General features: G+C 52.2%; 1 protein-coding gene across 1 annotated transcript in view; it reads right to left on the bottom strand.

Annotated features, from left to right (window-relative positions):
• LOC119101183 (potassium voltage-gated channel subfamily KQT member 5) overlaps positions 1–15,070 on the bottom strand; it is a gene marked incomplete at its 3' end in the record, with an annotated part of 82,327 nt that overhangs the window by 38,596 nt on the left and 28,661 nt on the right. Inside the window, 1 exon segment of the mRNA XM_037224462.1 lies at positions 6,857–7,036. Coding sequence (XP_037080357.1) covers positions 6,857–6,993 — 137 coding nt within the window.

A 15,070-nucleotide genomic window follows, 5' to 3' on the forward strand; every position in this document is an offset into this window, starting at 1 on the left:
CAAACAACAGACGGACTTGTTATCGGGATGGGGCGTCAGGCTACGAGGCAGCAGTGCGTGCCAGTCGATTCCACGCCATGATGGAGTAGCGCAACCCGCATGACCCGCCTGCTCGCCGTCTCCCCCCGCAAACCCACCTGATCACTATCTCCCTCCGCAGGCCCGCTTGCTCACCATCTCCCTCCGCAGACACACCTGCTCACCATCTCTCTCCGCAGACCCGCTTGCTCACCATCTCCCTCCGCAGACCTGTCTGCTCACCATCTCCCTCCGCAGACCTGCCTGCTCACCATCTCCCTCCGCAGGCCTGCCTGCTCGCCATCTCCCCCCGCAGACCCGCCTGCTCACCATCTCCCTCCGCAGGCCCGCTTGCTCACCATCTCCCTCCGCAGACCTGCCTGCTCACCATCTCATCCGCAGACCTGCCTGCTCGCCATCTCCCCCCGCAGGACCACCTGCTCCACCATCTCCCTCCGCGACTGCCTGATCGCCATCTCCCCCACAGCGGACCCGCCTGTTCCAACCATCTTACCTCCGCGGGCATGCTGCTCACCATCTCCTCCGCAGACCCGCCTGCTCACCCATTTCCTCCGACAGATCACGTTTACTCACCATCCCTCAGAGGCCACTAGCCATCACTCCCTTCCCAGCGCCAACGGCCCGTCTGACATGTTGACCACTTAACGTCCGTTTAAAGGGAGTGACCCGCTTTTGAGGCATATTTCAATAGCAAACTCTAGTGAAACTTCAGGACTAGTTACGTCTTATATGAGCACTTCGTAGCGCTACTGCAGCTGAGTCAATGATGATGCCATTTTTGATCATTTTCGATTTCAGATTACGCTTTCAGCGCTTTGAACAGCACTATGCTTCTTCTCTGCAATCGCGACTACCGTCATCATGATAACACCGTGCGCACCTCTAATGGTGCGAATCAAAAACGCTTGTGATTGGCCCGGCGGACAACGGCCTGTTTCTGAAAAGCACATTGGTTAAAGTTTGAACAAGTGCACCACATGATCATACGATACTCCTATTCCCAAAGCCAAAGTGCGCCTCGAGAAGAGTCACTGTAGTAAACGATGTAGGGGAGAAACCAAAGCCGTAACGTTTCGTTGAAGTTACGGGATAATAGCTTCATGTTTGCATGTATTTTTGTCCGAATAAACTGTGTCAAGCTTTCGCTGCATTCATCAGGCAAACGGTTTGACATGTTAACGTGTCGCAAGTATCACAGAACACACACACGTTGAAAAAACCAGGCAAATGAAATGCATCACTTTCATAGTGGTGAGCAGGTAGTCAAATGAGATTTCTCCCGGAAGGTTGGCTTCTTCGAATGAAATTCTAAGATATTCAGATGAATTTCAGGAAAACTGGCCCTACTGACTAAATCGAACACGTATGATGCAGCAATAAGTGAAAAGTACAAAAATTGTTGGTTACTCCCTTGACCTCCCACTGAGCTGGTATATCACTGAACGGCCGCCGTCGGTCTGCAGCGGGTCTCCGTCTCATCTGCAGCTCCTCTGGTCGGTCCTGTCTCAAGACCTTCATGGGTCTCTATCTGTCTATTCGTACATGCAATGCTTCCGCGTGGTTTGAAACGCGCCTGCTCCGTTACCCGTGCCATCCGTCACACAACAGCTTTCCACGCGCATTCATTTTTCCTGTGCCATTTTCCAAGTTGTGTATTGCAAGTAATTTGATGCTCTAAGAACCTTTATAAATATTCTGAAGGTAACTGAAGGCTTCACAACTTTCAAAAAGCCTCCATATATATACTTCTTTGCACCGTTTCTGCTGCCTTATGACCAAAATGAGCATAAATATCAGGGGCCAAGCAGCGAAAACCAAGCATCACTCATCAACTAAGCGTCACCCAGGTCCATATGTTTACTTTGTCTGCTGTCCTAAGACCCAATTGCACCTGCTACATCAAGATAAACATTCAGCACCACGCGCCACCTGCCGATTAGCGCAGTTAGTCTGCAGCTCTCCAAACATAGCGTGACACATAATTAGCTGAAACTGTCCAATGATAGACCGTCCATAATCACAATTGTAAATCATATTGCAGAGGCCAGCACACGTGCTCATATTCTTGATCACCGGCAACGTGGCGCCCCAGTGAAAACATGCCAATGCATGTGAGTTAGGAGTAAAGTCTGGCCATGACTCCATATTACTTCCGTCCATGGTATTAATATCACTTCCCTGTTCGAATGATGAGTTTACGTCAAGCTTGACGGGGTCTCTAATGCCCAAATCAACAAACTTCAAGCTAATTAAAGCCTCTTTTGTGCGGATTAGCAGCATAAAACCAAATCCAGTCCAGGCTATAATGCACGGCGCAATGCTCACATATTCAAATCTTCCAACTCACACTGCTTACGTGCCGTTTTATAGTGGGGAAGACAGTGCATCATACAGCGGTATGGTCCTGTGTGACCCCCGACCTACTTTGAAAATTCATTGAATATAATATATATATATTATATATATATATATTTCTACTCTCCTCCTCTCTCTCTCTATCTATCTCGATCGCTCTCTCGCTCTCTACTCTATCTATCTATATCTCTCTCTCTCTCTCTCTACCCTCTCTCTCCTCTCTCTCTCTCTCTCTCTCTCTCTCTCTATTCTCCTCTCTCTCTATCTCTCCTCTTCGCTCGCTCGATTTCTCTTATCTCTATTTATAGATATATATATATATATATACGAGAGAGAGCTAGAGGAGATAGAGAAGTAGAAGAGAGAGAGAGAGAGAGAGAGAGAGAGAGAGAGAGAGAGAGAGAGAGAGAGATATATATATATATATATATATATATATATATATATATTCAAGTATCTCAACTACGCAGGAGCCCAACCAGAGACATACCTTGCCCTCTTTTCACGCTTCGCGCTTAAAAAGGACTTGCGCACAGAGGAGTTATTGATGGTGTACAGTAAAGTTGAGTTAAAAACGACTGCTTTGGAAAGGACAGGCTATAACTGGTAATCAGTTACCTTTAAAAAACACTTGAAAGTACCGACCAGATTTGCACTCCGAGCATTGACCGGCACCGGTGGGCGCCTCGAGCCTGAACGAAATTTGGTCAGCTGCTCCCATCGTCGCAGTCGCTATGACGCCGCCCGGCCTGCGGTCGGCGGCGGTAGGTCGCTAGCACCACGCGGCGCGCCGCGTCGGAGGCCCGGCAGGCAGCGGGCAGCGAATAGCAGTTCTTACAAAGAGGCCTCCACAATTAGGCTAACGTCCACGAATTGATTGTCAGTGAAAAGCGAACGGTGGTTCTGCTGGACAGCTTCCGAAAACGAGCAAATCTGGTGCATCCACACGGCGTAATTGCGTGAGTAATAATGCGGAGAGGAATGAAACAGGGCAGTGTAAAGGACACTAATATGTGAATATGAGCGACAGTTATGTGGCCAATAGAAACAATTGCGGTGATCACAAAGCTGCCCATGCGCACAGCTACAAAGAAATACCGAGTGGGTTTCTCAAGAACCGCATGACGTAAAACCAAATCATTAACGCCTAACAGTCGCAATTCACAGTATTAGGTACTCTCTACTCCTCCCTACCACTTGCAGCGTGCATTCAGTGCAGGCGGTGAGCAGAGTGAGACAGCCGTGACCTATCGCTCGTTACGCCTAAGGGACAAGCTCTGACCAGGCGTTAAATGTCTCCCCCGCAGCTCTCCCAGCCTTTGGCGAAGTCATGAGGTTCTGTCGTCTCTCGTCATGAGACAGCGATCTTGATCTTGCCGCGTCAGTTACGAGCTTCACACCCCTCGCCACACTTCGCGAGTGACACGAGCAGCTGGGCGGGACCAGCAGTCGCTCCCGCGCGCGCTCCATCCCCGAATCAGGCGTATCACGTGTCATGGGCTGGGCGGTGATTGGGCCGTCCCAGCTGATCATGCCGGAGCATCTGTATCAGCTTTCTGTTAAGCCGGGTAACCCTGGACCGCCGTGGCGGGTGTCGATGTCGCTTCCTGACGGCCAGAATCGCGTCGAGCGTCCTCCGCTGGACTTTTCTGTCAGCGTCGGTCACCATCACTACTATCACGCTTTCCGGGCCCCGCGGCGAAGGCGTTTCTGATTGCGTATTTCAGCATATGCATGGACGCAAACGACTGTAGCGGCAAGCAGGCTGGCGCCAATAGAGTCGGGTCCAGTGCACCATTTACAGTGGCCCGCCTTGGCCCTGAGACGGAAGCAGCACCCACGCGCACTGCCACGCCCCGTCCTCCCCCGTCCTCTACGCGCGCACAGGTGTTCGGGCCAATGAGGTCAGTTGTGACAAAACGTCCCGATTTGGTGGATAAAGTTGACGGAAAAAAATTATATTTCACGACACATTCGGTGTCAAAAAAGGGTTTTTCACTTACAGTGCTGGCAATGGCAAATATAAAATATTGGAACGGCCACTCAACGACCAAAAATAAAGCTTCAATGCTATCGCATTCATTCGCATAATCTTTGTACGCGTTTACGTGCAGACCCTTAGTACCGTACCATAAGGCGCTATCATATCTTTTTCACGTTTCATCCTAGCCTAGCGGGAAAAAAACATCCGCACTCAGCTGATTTTAGCATTCTTATAGTCTGTGACTGTGACTTCTTATAGACTGTGGAACATCTCACATTTCAGAACGTCACGATAGTTTGTGGTGCTGCTATCCGTACTCCGGCCCATATGTTGCTACCCTTCTATGTGTGTCCGCAAGCGTGCCCGGATTTTCGGTTAAGGTATGATCGATCTGCCGATTTACCCATTCAGTATGAATACCCCAGGGTTTCCCGACTCATGGACGCCGTTAGTCCTAGCCAACCCCCGGCACGCCGCGTAATCCCGAGACGTACCCAGGCTGCAGCATTCCCACCAATGCCACCACTTTCTGGACCACGTTCGTCCTGTCAGTTGCAAAGACATCATTTGCAAGGACATGTAAGTCCAATTAGCTTCCTGATCCGGATTAAGCGTGCTTGGACTACTCCATAAATTGCCATTGGAATCACTCACCCAGCCTTCAAAGTGACTGGACTTAGAGCTGTTTTGGCTGAACAAACAAAGAAGCTCTGATGAGCACTCAAAAGGACACCAAATCTAAATCTCATCCGCCGTAAAATTCCGACATTTCACGGCAGTGACCTGGCCACCAGCACCAGCACCCAGCGCTCGCAGCTGACGGGGGCAGCCGGGCTGCCGGCGCGGCGCCGCCCCATTACCGCAGCATTTCGGTCGGAGCGATTCCGCCGTCCCACCCGTGGGATAACGTCACTCACGGCCGGTGCCGGCCGGGCGAGGCGGGGCCGGGGCTCCGCCCGCACGCCGCCGACTGTTTTTGTTCCCGCCGGCCTCAGTCAGAGGCGCCCATCGCGGCTCTATTGCAGCTCGGAGACGGAGATGTGTTCGGCGGTTTGTTCGGGCAGCGGCGCCGCCGGCGCGGCATGGCACCGCTCTGACGTCACGCATGGAAGTCAGCCGAGGCCAGCCCGGCTTTTTGTGAGGCGAAACTCACGGCTTCTGGGAGCGTTGAGAAAACTGCAGCTGCCAAACGGCACACATGTTTGTGGACACGACACCGCCTTATGACGTTCGTTATATATAATTAGCGTCCTCCTTGACCCTGTTTAGTTTGTCGCAGATGGAAAGTGGAACTGCGGTAAGAGCACGCGCCGTTGCTGGCAAAGTGGTGTCAGTGTCCTGAAGAGTGGGTTAAAATTATTGTAGAGGTTAATTATTTACAGCATCAGGAGCAATGCCAAGCGAAAATGGTGTTAGATAGTCTGGCAGCGTCAGTGCAATAACACTTCCCACATTTGTCACGGATATGCACGGTGGCATAGCCAGGAATTGGTCCCGATAGTTCCAGGGACCCCTCTAGCCGCGTGGGCCCTCTCCGTTGCTTTCTGGTGTCCGTGTTCATGTTTGAGAAGGTCCTCGAGCGTTTTAAAATGCAAAAATGATCGGGTCATTGACAACGAGGCTATGCCACTGGGTTCGCGCCATTTAATTTTCACATCGTAGGTGTGAAATTTGTGAGCGTGATATGGGGTCGTGTGGACGTGGCATGCGGTTGTGTGAACTTCGTATCCGCTGTCATGGTTCTTAATGCACCTCTGTACCGCGCCAATTCACAATCGCGCTGTGGCCGTTGACTTATGGGCCATCCTGGACATCCTGGTGATGTATAATCCAATCTGCCTGCCTGCTGGTGGGACTTTGTTCGCACAAGACAGACGCTGATGACCCTAACGAGACACAATAGCTCGGGGCCAATTTATCAGCTGCGGCCCTTCGGCAAACTGTGCGCGGTGACGGTGCGATGTTGACCTTTCTGGCGCAGGGGCCGCGACGCTGTCTCCAGCGTTATCAGACGTTGGACATCAGAAATTTGGATCTGTCTAGCTCGAATAAATGAACGACCTGGTAAGACGGTATTATCGGAACCCCAACAACAGAGCTTTTAATAGTTCTTCCAGTCCGAATGATAAAACCGTTTAGTACCAACCAATGGCACATTCCCATAGTTGAGTCTGTGCACTAGCTGCAACGGATTGCAAGTTGATTATGAGCCATCCATTTTAGCCGAGTGTTGCCATCGACATACAGCGCCCGCCGTCTAAAAAAGCAGGCATTTGCTCTTCTCACAAGCTCCAGAGAAGACGACCGCACTCAGTCGGCTGCTGGAGCTCGCTCCCCGGCGCATCCCGGGCCGTGCCGCGCTGGGAAGGCGAGGTCGGCCATCCACCACCGGGGCGGCGCAGGACAACGCCCGCCCCGCCCGTCGGATCTGCCGGGCGGTACGCGGATAAGGGGCGCCGCGCCGCGGCAAGCACTCACACGAGCACGTGGTAGACGGCTGCGCTTCGGCCGCGCGGCCGCTCCAAGAAGTTGTAGATTTTGCCCTGCACGCGCCGGTAGCGGTGGTCGCGGTGGCGCTGGGTTTTGAAGTGCAGCGGCTTGCCGAGCAGCGACATCCTGGGCGTGCGCAGGCGCTGACACTGGTAGCCGCCGTCCTCGCTGCAACGTCAGAAAGACAGCGTCAGTAGCGCCAACATCAAATGGCCACCATCAATGACTTTAACATCAAGCCGACAGCGTCAGTAACGTCAACATTAGACAATGTTACTGACGTCAACATCAGAAGGCCAGCGTCAATAGCATCAACATCAGGCAGTCAGTGTTACTGACGCCCACATTAGCCAGTCACATCACCATCTGAAGTCCAGCGTCAATCGCATCAACATCAGGCAGCCAGTGTCACTGGCGTCCACATCAGGTGGTCACATCACCATCCGAAGGCCAGCCGGGCCCGCCTGGAGCTGACATCGTGGGAGCGGTTCGGGCAGCGTCGCCTGTTAGCAGGGGTTAGGGTCTGTTCGGCCCACCTGGGGCTGACATCGTGGGCGCGGTTCGGGCAGCGTCGCCTGTTGGCAGGGGTAAGGGTCTGTTCGGCCGGCTCGGGCGCCTTGGAATGACTGGGTCGGACAGGCATCTCCTCTTAACGATCCGCGATAAGCCTAGCGACCGAATTACTGTGCGGTCGTGTCCGCAGAAACGAGAAGAAAGGTGAAGGCTGTTTCAGTTTCCATCCGTTGCAATGACTATGCAGCTGTACCGAGACACGATTTGTATGGAAATGCCTTTTGCAGTTAACATCTGGCATTTGCTTGGAGACAGTTCTTGACACCGAACATGGTCGTAACATTCAAAACGCATAGCAAAGACATAATACATTTATCTTGTCAAAATGGCCTTCATCACGTCCTGCTCAATAGACGCCGTCAATTCCGACACCCTGCCTTTTCCACTGGTATGGACATATAAACTATGTTTATGAACATAGTTCCAATCCATACAAACCTCTGAAAAATGCGCTCCGAAGCCAAGAAATATAATTTGCCGTTTCATGCAAGGTCTCATTACGTCGTCTACAACGTGCATCGTGTGAGCTCCATCTGCCTGTTTCATATTCACTTCAAATATTTTCTCAGTGGAGCTCAACTACGCACAACGCCGGCCAGGCTAATGGCGCCCGACCTTGTGAGTCAGGGGAGGGGCATGAGCTTCTGGCGCGCGCCCGCCGCCCGCTTGTTAACTTTATAATTAGCTCTGACCGCTTGTCACCGCGCTGACGAATACCGCCCCGGGGAGCCGGGAAAAACAGGCCGCCGCGCCACGTCAGCCGGCGGCGCGGCGCGGCCGCCGCTCTTGTGACAGTTGATGGCGCGGCTCGACACGGGCGACAGAGTGCGGCGTGGTGCGCCGCGGCCCCGCGCCTTGTCCAGCCGCGCCGACCGGCGGCCCGTCACGGGCTGGGTTCCCCGGCCGTCCCCGGAGACCGCCGCCTCAGAGAGGCGTGGCCGGTTGTCCGATGTTCTCATCGAAGCTCGGCGACACTTTAGCTGCCGCTGTGAGCTCCGGTCGGCGCGAGAATTCTTAATCGTTCACCGCTCGAGAACGGGGTTCAGTTCGCACTGTAATGGTGGGGTTCACTGCATACTATTCAATAATATGGTCCAGTTCTTACCGTTTCAGAATAGCTCTGGAACAAACCGTTCATGATTCGGCCCCAGTTCGTACTGCTCACGCATTGGTTGAACTCGCACAGTTCAATGATCGGCCGGCGAGCGCAGCGCCCAAGAATGACGACTAGCTGTATACTAATCAAGAACGGGGCGTGCCGGGATGTCCACAGTCCCGTGATTGGGACCAGTGTCAACAGAGCTCTGTAACACCGCGGGTCAGTGATGTCAGCTGGCCGGGGTCCGAATCTCCGGTTCACTGCTCGTCTGAGCCGACCCAGGCCGGCCAAACTTCATCGGCTGCAGCTGGACTCTGTCGCGGGCGCGTCGGCCCTGACCCTGTGTGGGCCGGGCTAAGATAGGCCTCATCGCCGCCGACTCCATTTCACGTGGGCCGTTGGCGCCGTCCGCCGAGTCGATGACCGTCCGGCAATCATCATCATGGACTGAGCGCTGGCGGAGCGGGTGGCGGTCGAGTGTCAGGCAGCGACGTTATGTCGGGGGGTGGCGGGGGTGCAAGGTCGTCGTCATGTCTGAAAATACTCGCCGAGTGCTGCTTAGTGGAGTCAGCTGAACCTCCTGCTTGGCATGGAAGGGGGAAAGCGTGAGAATGATTGTTATAATATAGTGTTACAGAGCTATCACGATGTTGACTGGCAACAGACAGGACAAGAAACATGTATTCGCTTGCGTATATTCCCGCGCTTCGGTGAAGCACCCTCCTGAGGTGAAGCACTCTCCTGGGGAAGCACGATACAACGGATACCACCGATTGGTTCACCCTCCAAATCAGAATACCAGCGTCGTGGTCCGATCGCGTCTGCGACTGATGCCCAGCGAATAGTACATAACATCGTCATGGGACGGCCGCGGTACCTCTTTGGGCTCAAAGAAAACATTGACGTTTTGTTCCGTAGAAATAGGAAAAACCCAGGCAAGTCACTGACGATTGCAGTCGAGCCCATTGGGCGGCGCACTGTACAAATACCACGACATCGAGTGTGTCAGCCAATGGCAGCATAAGCACGCAATTGCTCCGAAAGAAAGGAAAACCTCGTTAACGCACTCCAGGCGGTGCTGGCAATGTCGCCGCGGAGTCTACGGCCCACCGGAAGCGGCTAGACGCTCCATGCTCTCAGCGCGACGAACACCATTTGAAGTATCATTCGCTGATACTAAAACATCAATGTTCCATTTGATACTCCGCCCAGCCCTGTTGCTAACCTCGGCTGTCCGTATGCGTGATGCTCATTTTCATTTTCGGCGCGATCGTCTTTTGCCATTATCTGTTTTTGTGCTAAGTAAGCCTTTGCGCGTTTGGTACAGAAATTGGTGCATGCAGGGAGGAAGTGTTTTTATACCATCGCACAAGTTACCCCTGTTCAGCCAGTTACTCTAGTTCAGTTACTAAAATTGTCGATGCTTACCATGCAATATGATGTCCCCAGACGACTCGTTTCCCTACATCATGCGTTGCTCCTGCATTCAATTCAATTCAAGCTACTAGTGAGCTGCCGTGGCCAACACCCCGCTTCCTCCAACAAGCCGGATTCATCGCCTCGCATCCGTCCTTGCAGCGTCTCGCCTGGCAGCGTGCTCGACCCGTGCTCCATGCGGCTGCGCTTGGGGAGTGAAGGGAGGGGGGGGGGGGGGAGATGCCCTCACCAAGCGTCATCTGAAGGGGGCGCCACGTGCGCGCACCCAGTCCAGGGCGGCAGGTGCGATCGACCCGCCCCTGGGAACAGCCTCCGGCGCCGGACAACACACTTATACGCAGCCTAATTGCCTCCTTTGTCGGGCCCGCCGGAGGATTCCGTTCCACTGCTCGCGCCCGCGGGCGGCGCGCCGGGCCACCCACGCCCTCTTGTCCCCCCCCCCCCCCCCCGGCGGGGGGGGGGGGGGGACGAGAGGGCTCTCGGGGCTCATTCACATGCGGTTGGAATGCGGCACCCTGCGACGCTGGCCGCACGGGGCAGATATGGGGATGAACGCGACAGGGCCTTGGGGCGGTGTGTGATCGCTCAAATTAAGAGAGGATATCATTCCAGCTTATTTGATTGAGTCGGTGATAAGCCCGAGGACACCCTCGCAGAAAAGACAGGCATTGGGGCGTCTTTAAAAAATGTTCTTTGTTTTCAGCGGACATGTGCATTTCACATCAACTTGAATTTGATTTGTTAACGAAATAAAAATGTTCGTCAAAGAAGCAAGTAATGAAACAGCATAACACAACGTCGATTACATCTGCAGACGTTTCTTTACTATGCATAATCGCAGCAATTATGTCAGAAAAGGCAAAGGAGATCTGCCTATATAGTGTAGCATTTCTGTTGAATATAACACACAGAGGTTATTAAACTCAGCTCAACGAACTCAATCGTGGTTCATCTCAACAGTTGGTTTGGTGTGTCCCTTATTTATTGTTTCTGCTATTTACATGCAGGATGTATGTTGGGTAATTCACGTTAAAAGAGTAATTTAATAATTGCCAGCATAGTATCCTTCGGCCAAGACACATTCTTATGACTCAAACTACCCAAGGATCAATTCTCCTTTGGAAGCTGCAAGGAATTGATAAGAAACATTGTCTTTCTGCATTTTGGCTTACTGTGACTGGCCTCCAGTTAACTGGATCATGATGGATGACGCCATGAATAATAAATGTGGGTAGGAAATGTACACGGTAATTCATTGCGTTTGAAAGCACCATGATTGGAACTGCTAGTTGAGGTGATGATCGGACCCAGCACTGTTCGTTACTACCAGAGCTGCTATTTTGTATTCCTCGGATCCACAAAGCGCGGGCTTAAAATCCTGCAGGGTCCTGGAGGGCATTCTATACGTCGAATTCACCAATTCGTGTTTTCTTCAGCACAAATGTACATGACACCATCCATTATCATGGGGAATCAATGGCGTACAGGCATAGAAAGCAAGTGCTGATGGAAAAGGGTGTTTTATTGTACTGACAATTGCACAATTGAGGTCATGACCACCATAAATTTAATTGGCCATTGGTCAGACATAATGGTTAGAACTAGGTCAAAACCAGTCTGTTTTTCTGGAGAGCTTGCTGTATGAGGTCGTTTCTGATGTCCATTTTGAATGTTTGGATAACAGGGACGGCAACAGACATATTACTTGTACTTATCAAAAGGTCAGAGGAGGTCAATGACCTAAAATAAGACAGATCGACAGCTTTTAGGAACATGTCGACCGAGTGTAGCGTAATGCATGACGCTTATACAAACTTAAAAATAAGCCATCTCATAGATCTTTGGCAACCAAGACCTTCCAAAAGTTAACAAAAGCTACTGACCCGCAATGAACACCAGGGACGTTTTGCTTACAACAGGTATCTAGGTTTAACACGGCTACAAGAGGAGGTCTGGCACTCCGGACACTAATCAGCAGTCTACCTCGTTCGACCTTTTGATCCGAAGTTCACAACCTAGGGGCCCCAAATGTAGACACGAGTGAGCACACACAAGGAGAATAACCCACCGTAAATGTGGTGTCTAGCTCGATTAGTTTCGTTTTTTACGATATCCTGGTGTCAAATTGACATGCCACCAAAGCACGCCTCATTCAGCCGGCCACCCGGGCGCGTGTTAAGCTTCATTTGAATGCCGCTATAACATTTATCAAAATGATTGCACGTCATTACATTATACGACAGCAGGTGGGTACGACGTACATCATATGGACGCAACTACACATGGTATGTTCGAAAAACGAGCACCATCCAGTGACAGGATGGAATGGAGAGCATGACCCTGCATTGGAATTTCAGAATAGTTCGCCAACTTTACTACGATGTCTGTTCCAGTCTATTCTACTGCAGCTCAGACCTCATCTGAAAGCGATGCATCATAGAAGCACATGTGCAGCGGTACTCTCTGCTGCATGTAAACACCGTCTGGTATTTAGTCATAAGAAAAGCACCGTCTATCAAACGGCAGACAACCCATTCAAGGCCAAAATTGGCATATGGAGATCGGCAAGGTTGGTCTTTGTTATCGGTTGTTGAATGAGCTCAGACATTTAGCCAAGGATGATCTTCAGGTGTCGTGCGGACCGTTCCTCGCTAGTCATGTTTGGATGAATAGTCAATTGTACAAGAATAAGGCATGAAGTCATTTATGGCACACTTCTCTTTCACCAGATCTGGTGTTTTCTCTGTCCGTTGACTCGCCATGCAGTATGCATCGATGTGAGATTAGAAGGCCCCTGACTATCACTTCTAGCACCAAAATCATCTAGCACACAAAGCTCTTTTGCAGGGCTCTTCGCCGTAACTGTTGGGGCTCCGCGCGCAGGAAGAGCACTGAGGAGAGCCGGCGGGCGGCGTGTGCGGCTGTCGCTCGAGCCGCACCCCAGTCTGCCGCCGCCCCTCGTGCCTGACTCGGTCGCAAGCCCTGCGCGCCCTCTCGGCCGGCGTTCCCGGAGCGTCGCCGCGTGCTGACCTACTCCGCGCACGTACCCGGAAGTGGTGCCGGTGTCACACCGAGCGGGGAACGGCGCGGGGTGCGTGCACTCCGTCACGAGCCCCCCGGGACCGGTGTCACGTCAGCGTTCTGGAGGACATGCCGTCCCCCGGACCACCCCCGCCAGACAGCGTAGCACGCAGTGACGGCTAGGGTGTCTTTGCCAGGCCCTACAACGCTCGGTAGGAGTGACGCGCAGACATGGACACGTCGTGGCAATGCCGGCATGTTCAATGCAACGGTGCATGTCAACCGGTCGGCTGCGGGTCGGCAACGTCGGGGTGCGCCCGCCGTGTTCATATCATTATTAGTTTTACCGAGGTCACCAAGCAGGCATCGGGCAGCGGCAGAGCGGGGAGGAGAATGACGCCCTGTCGGCGAGATGTTAGACGCAGGGGCGGTCCTAACTGAACTGGCGGCGCTGAATGGATTGGTGGTCTAAAGTGAACCACTTACTCCCGGAGGGTGGGTTTTGCTGTCAGCCCTGATTAATGGACTCGAGGGAAGGTCCTCCTCGTATGACGAAAGGGACGTTTTTTTTTGCTTAAACAAATGCAATCAGATAATGGATGATGCGATAACGTCTGAGGAAGAAACATTAGTTCAATGCGTGAATTCCGGTCTCAAATGCTCACCAAAACGCATGTTTCGATCGCTTTGCTGTAATAGGTATTTTTACCAGAGCACGGCAACCGATTAAGATCTTCACAAGAATACAAAAAACCTCATTAACCTGATTACAATGTACCCGTGGAGCACTTTGCTGAAAACGAAGTTCACGAAATCGTGTTTTGATCGTAGTCGCCAGGAATGCCAAGATTCGATTATCATTGTAAGTGTGCGGACTACGCTGTGAAGCAACATAAACGAATCGGTCTCAATGTATAAAACCTTTCCTTTGCATTATTGACCAATTTTCAACGGGAGGTCGCAGGCTCCACAGCTTTGGATTGCAATATGCTGTGCATCGATGTGATGCTTTTAGCACCTAATCGCCACGACACATGGCGCATTGCATGCTTGCCTGCAGAGAGGACAATTTCAACGACAGGAGAAATGAGCCGCAGAACTGCTAAAAAAACAACGGTTAATTTGAAACTAGTAATCACTTGATCGACAAAAATCCGTTTAATAAATAAAGTCGCAAAGTAAGGCACAGCAAGCAAAACATCGAGATCACTTGCTAAGAAAACACGCAAAAGCAATATAATCCTAACACGCACGGAGTTCAATTTAGGCGGTCGTCGAGCCGGGCCATCGCAAACGTATAAATAGGACCTCAGCGTGCCATCCCCCGCCCCTCCCCCCTTCGGTCGGTCGCGACAAGCCGCGGCACAGCTGCGCCGCATGGAAGCGCAGGCGGCCGGCCTGCTAGAGCCGGTCGGTCGTCGAGACGCGGCTCGAGTTTTTCCCCGGCGTCGTGCCGGCGCCAGCGTGCCCGCCGCGGGGCACCGTCAAACGAGCGCTGACAACGAGCAGCGTGGCCGCCGCCAAGCGCGGAAATTGGCCCGCTTACGCCCGGGATGGCCGCTTTCGATGACGCAGATTGAAGGGTACACTCAGGGGGGAATTATTCTGGGACGACTCCATAGGGAGTGCGGCGCGGCGACAGTCGATATCAACGGCTGTGTTTCAAGCTGGGATAACGACAACGAGAGACCATATGCTTATACTTTCGGATATCGGACACATTCCGTAAACATGCGCACCACGGGAGGCTACAGACTTTTTCCCCGCCTGTTCGATAATGTGTGATGTACCCAAAATAGCCCCCGAGGCGGTTCTCAATGGTTTTATTGCATTCCTCGAGGAAATATATGACATTTTCAGGGGTTTATTGCGTGACTATCATGTGGCAGAACAATTCAGTTGACATACGAAGTACACAACCGTGCCCAAAACGACAGAAAGTCGTCCAGAACATGAAATCGGGTCGTCGCTGGAAAAAGACTGTAGAACACTATCTTAACCGACCAGCTATCGCCCATTTCAGCATCTTACGCATGTAGCTAGATGTCCTTCACAGTGATTTCCTCTGCGAT

Source organism: Pollicipes pollicipes, unplaced genomic scaffold, assembly GCF_011947565.3.
Source record: "Pollicipes pollicipes isolate AB1234 unplaced genomic scaffold, Ppol_2.1 Scaffold_4881;HRSCAF=5763_pilon_pilon_pilon, whole genome shotgun sequence".
Lineage (NCBI taxonomy): Eukaryota > Metazoa > Arthropoda > Thecostraca > Pollicipedomorpha > Pollicipedidae > Pollicipes > Pollicipes pollicipes.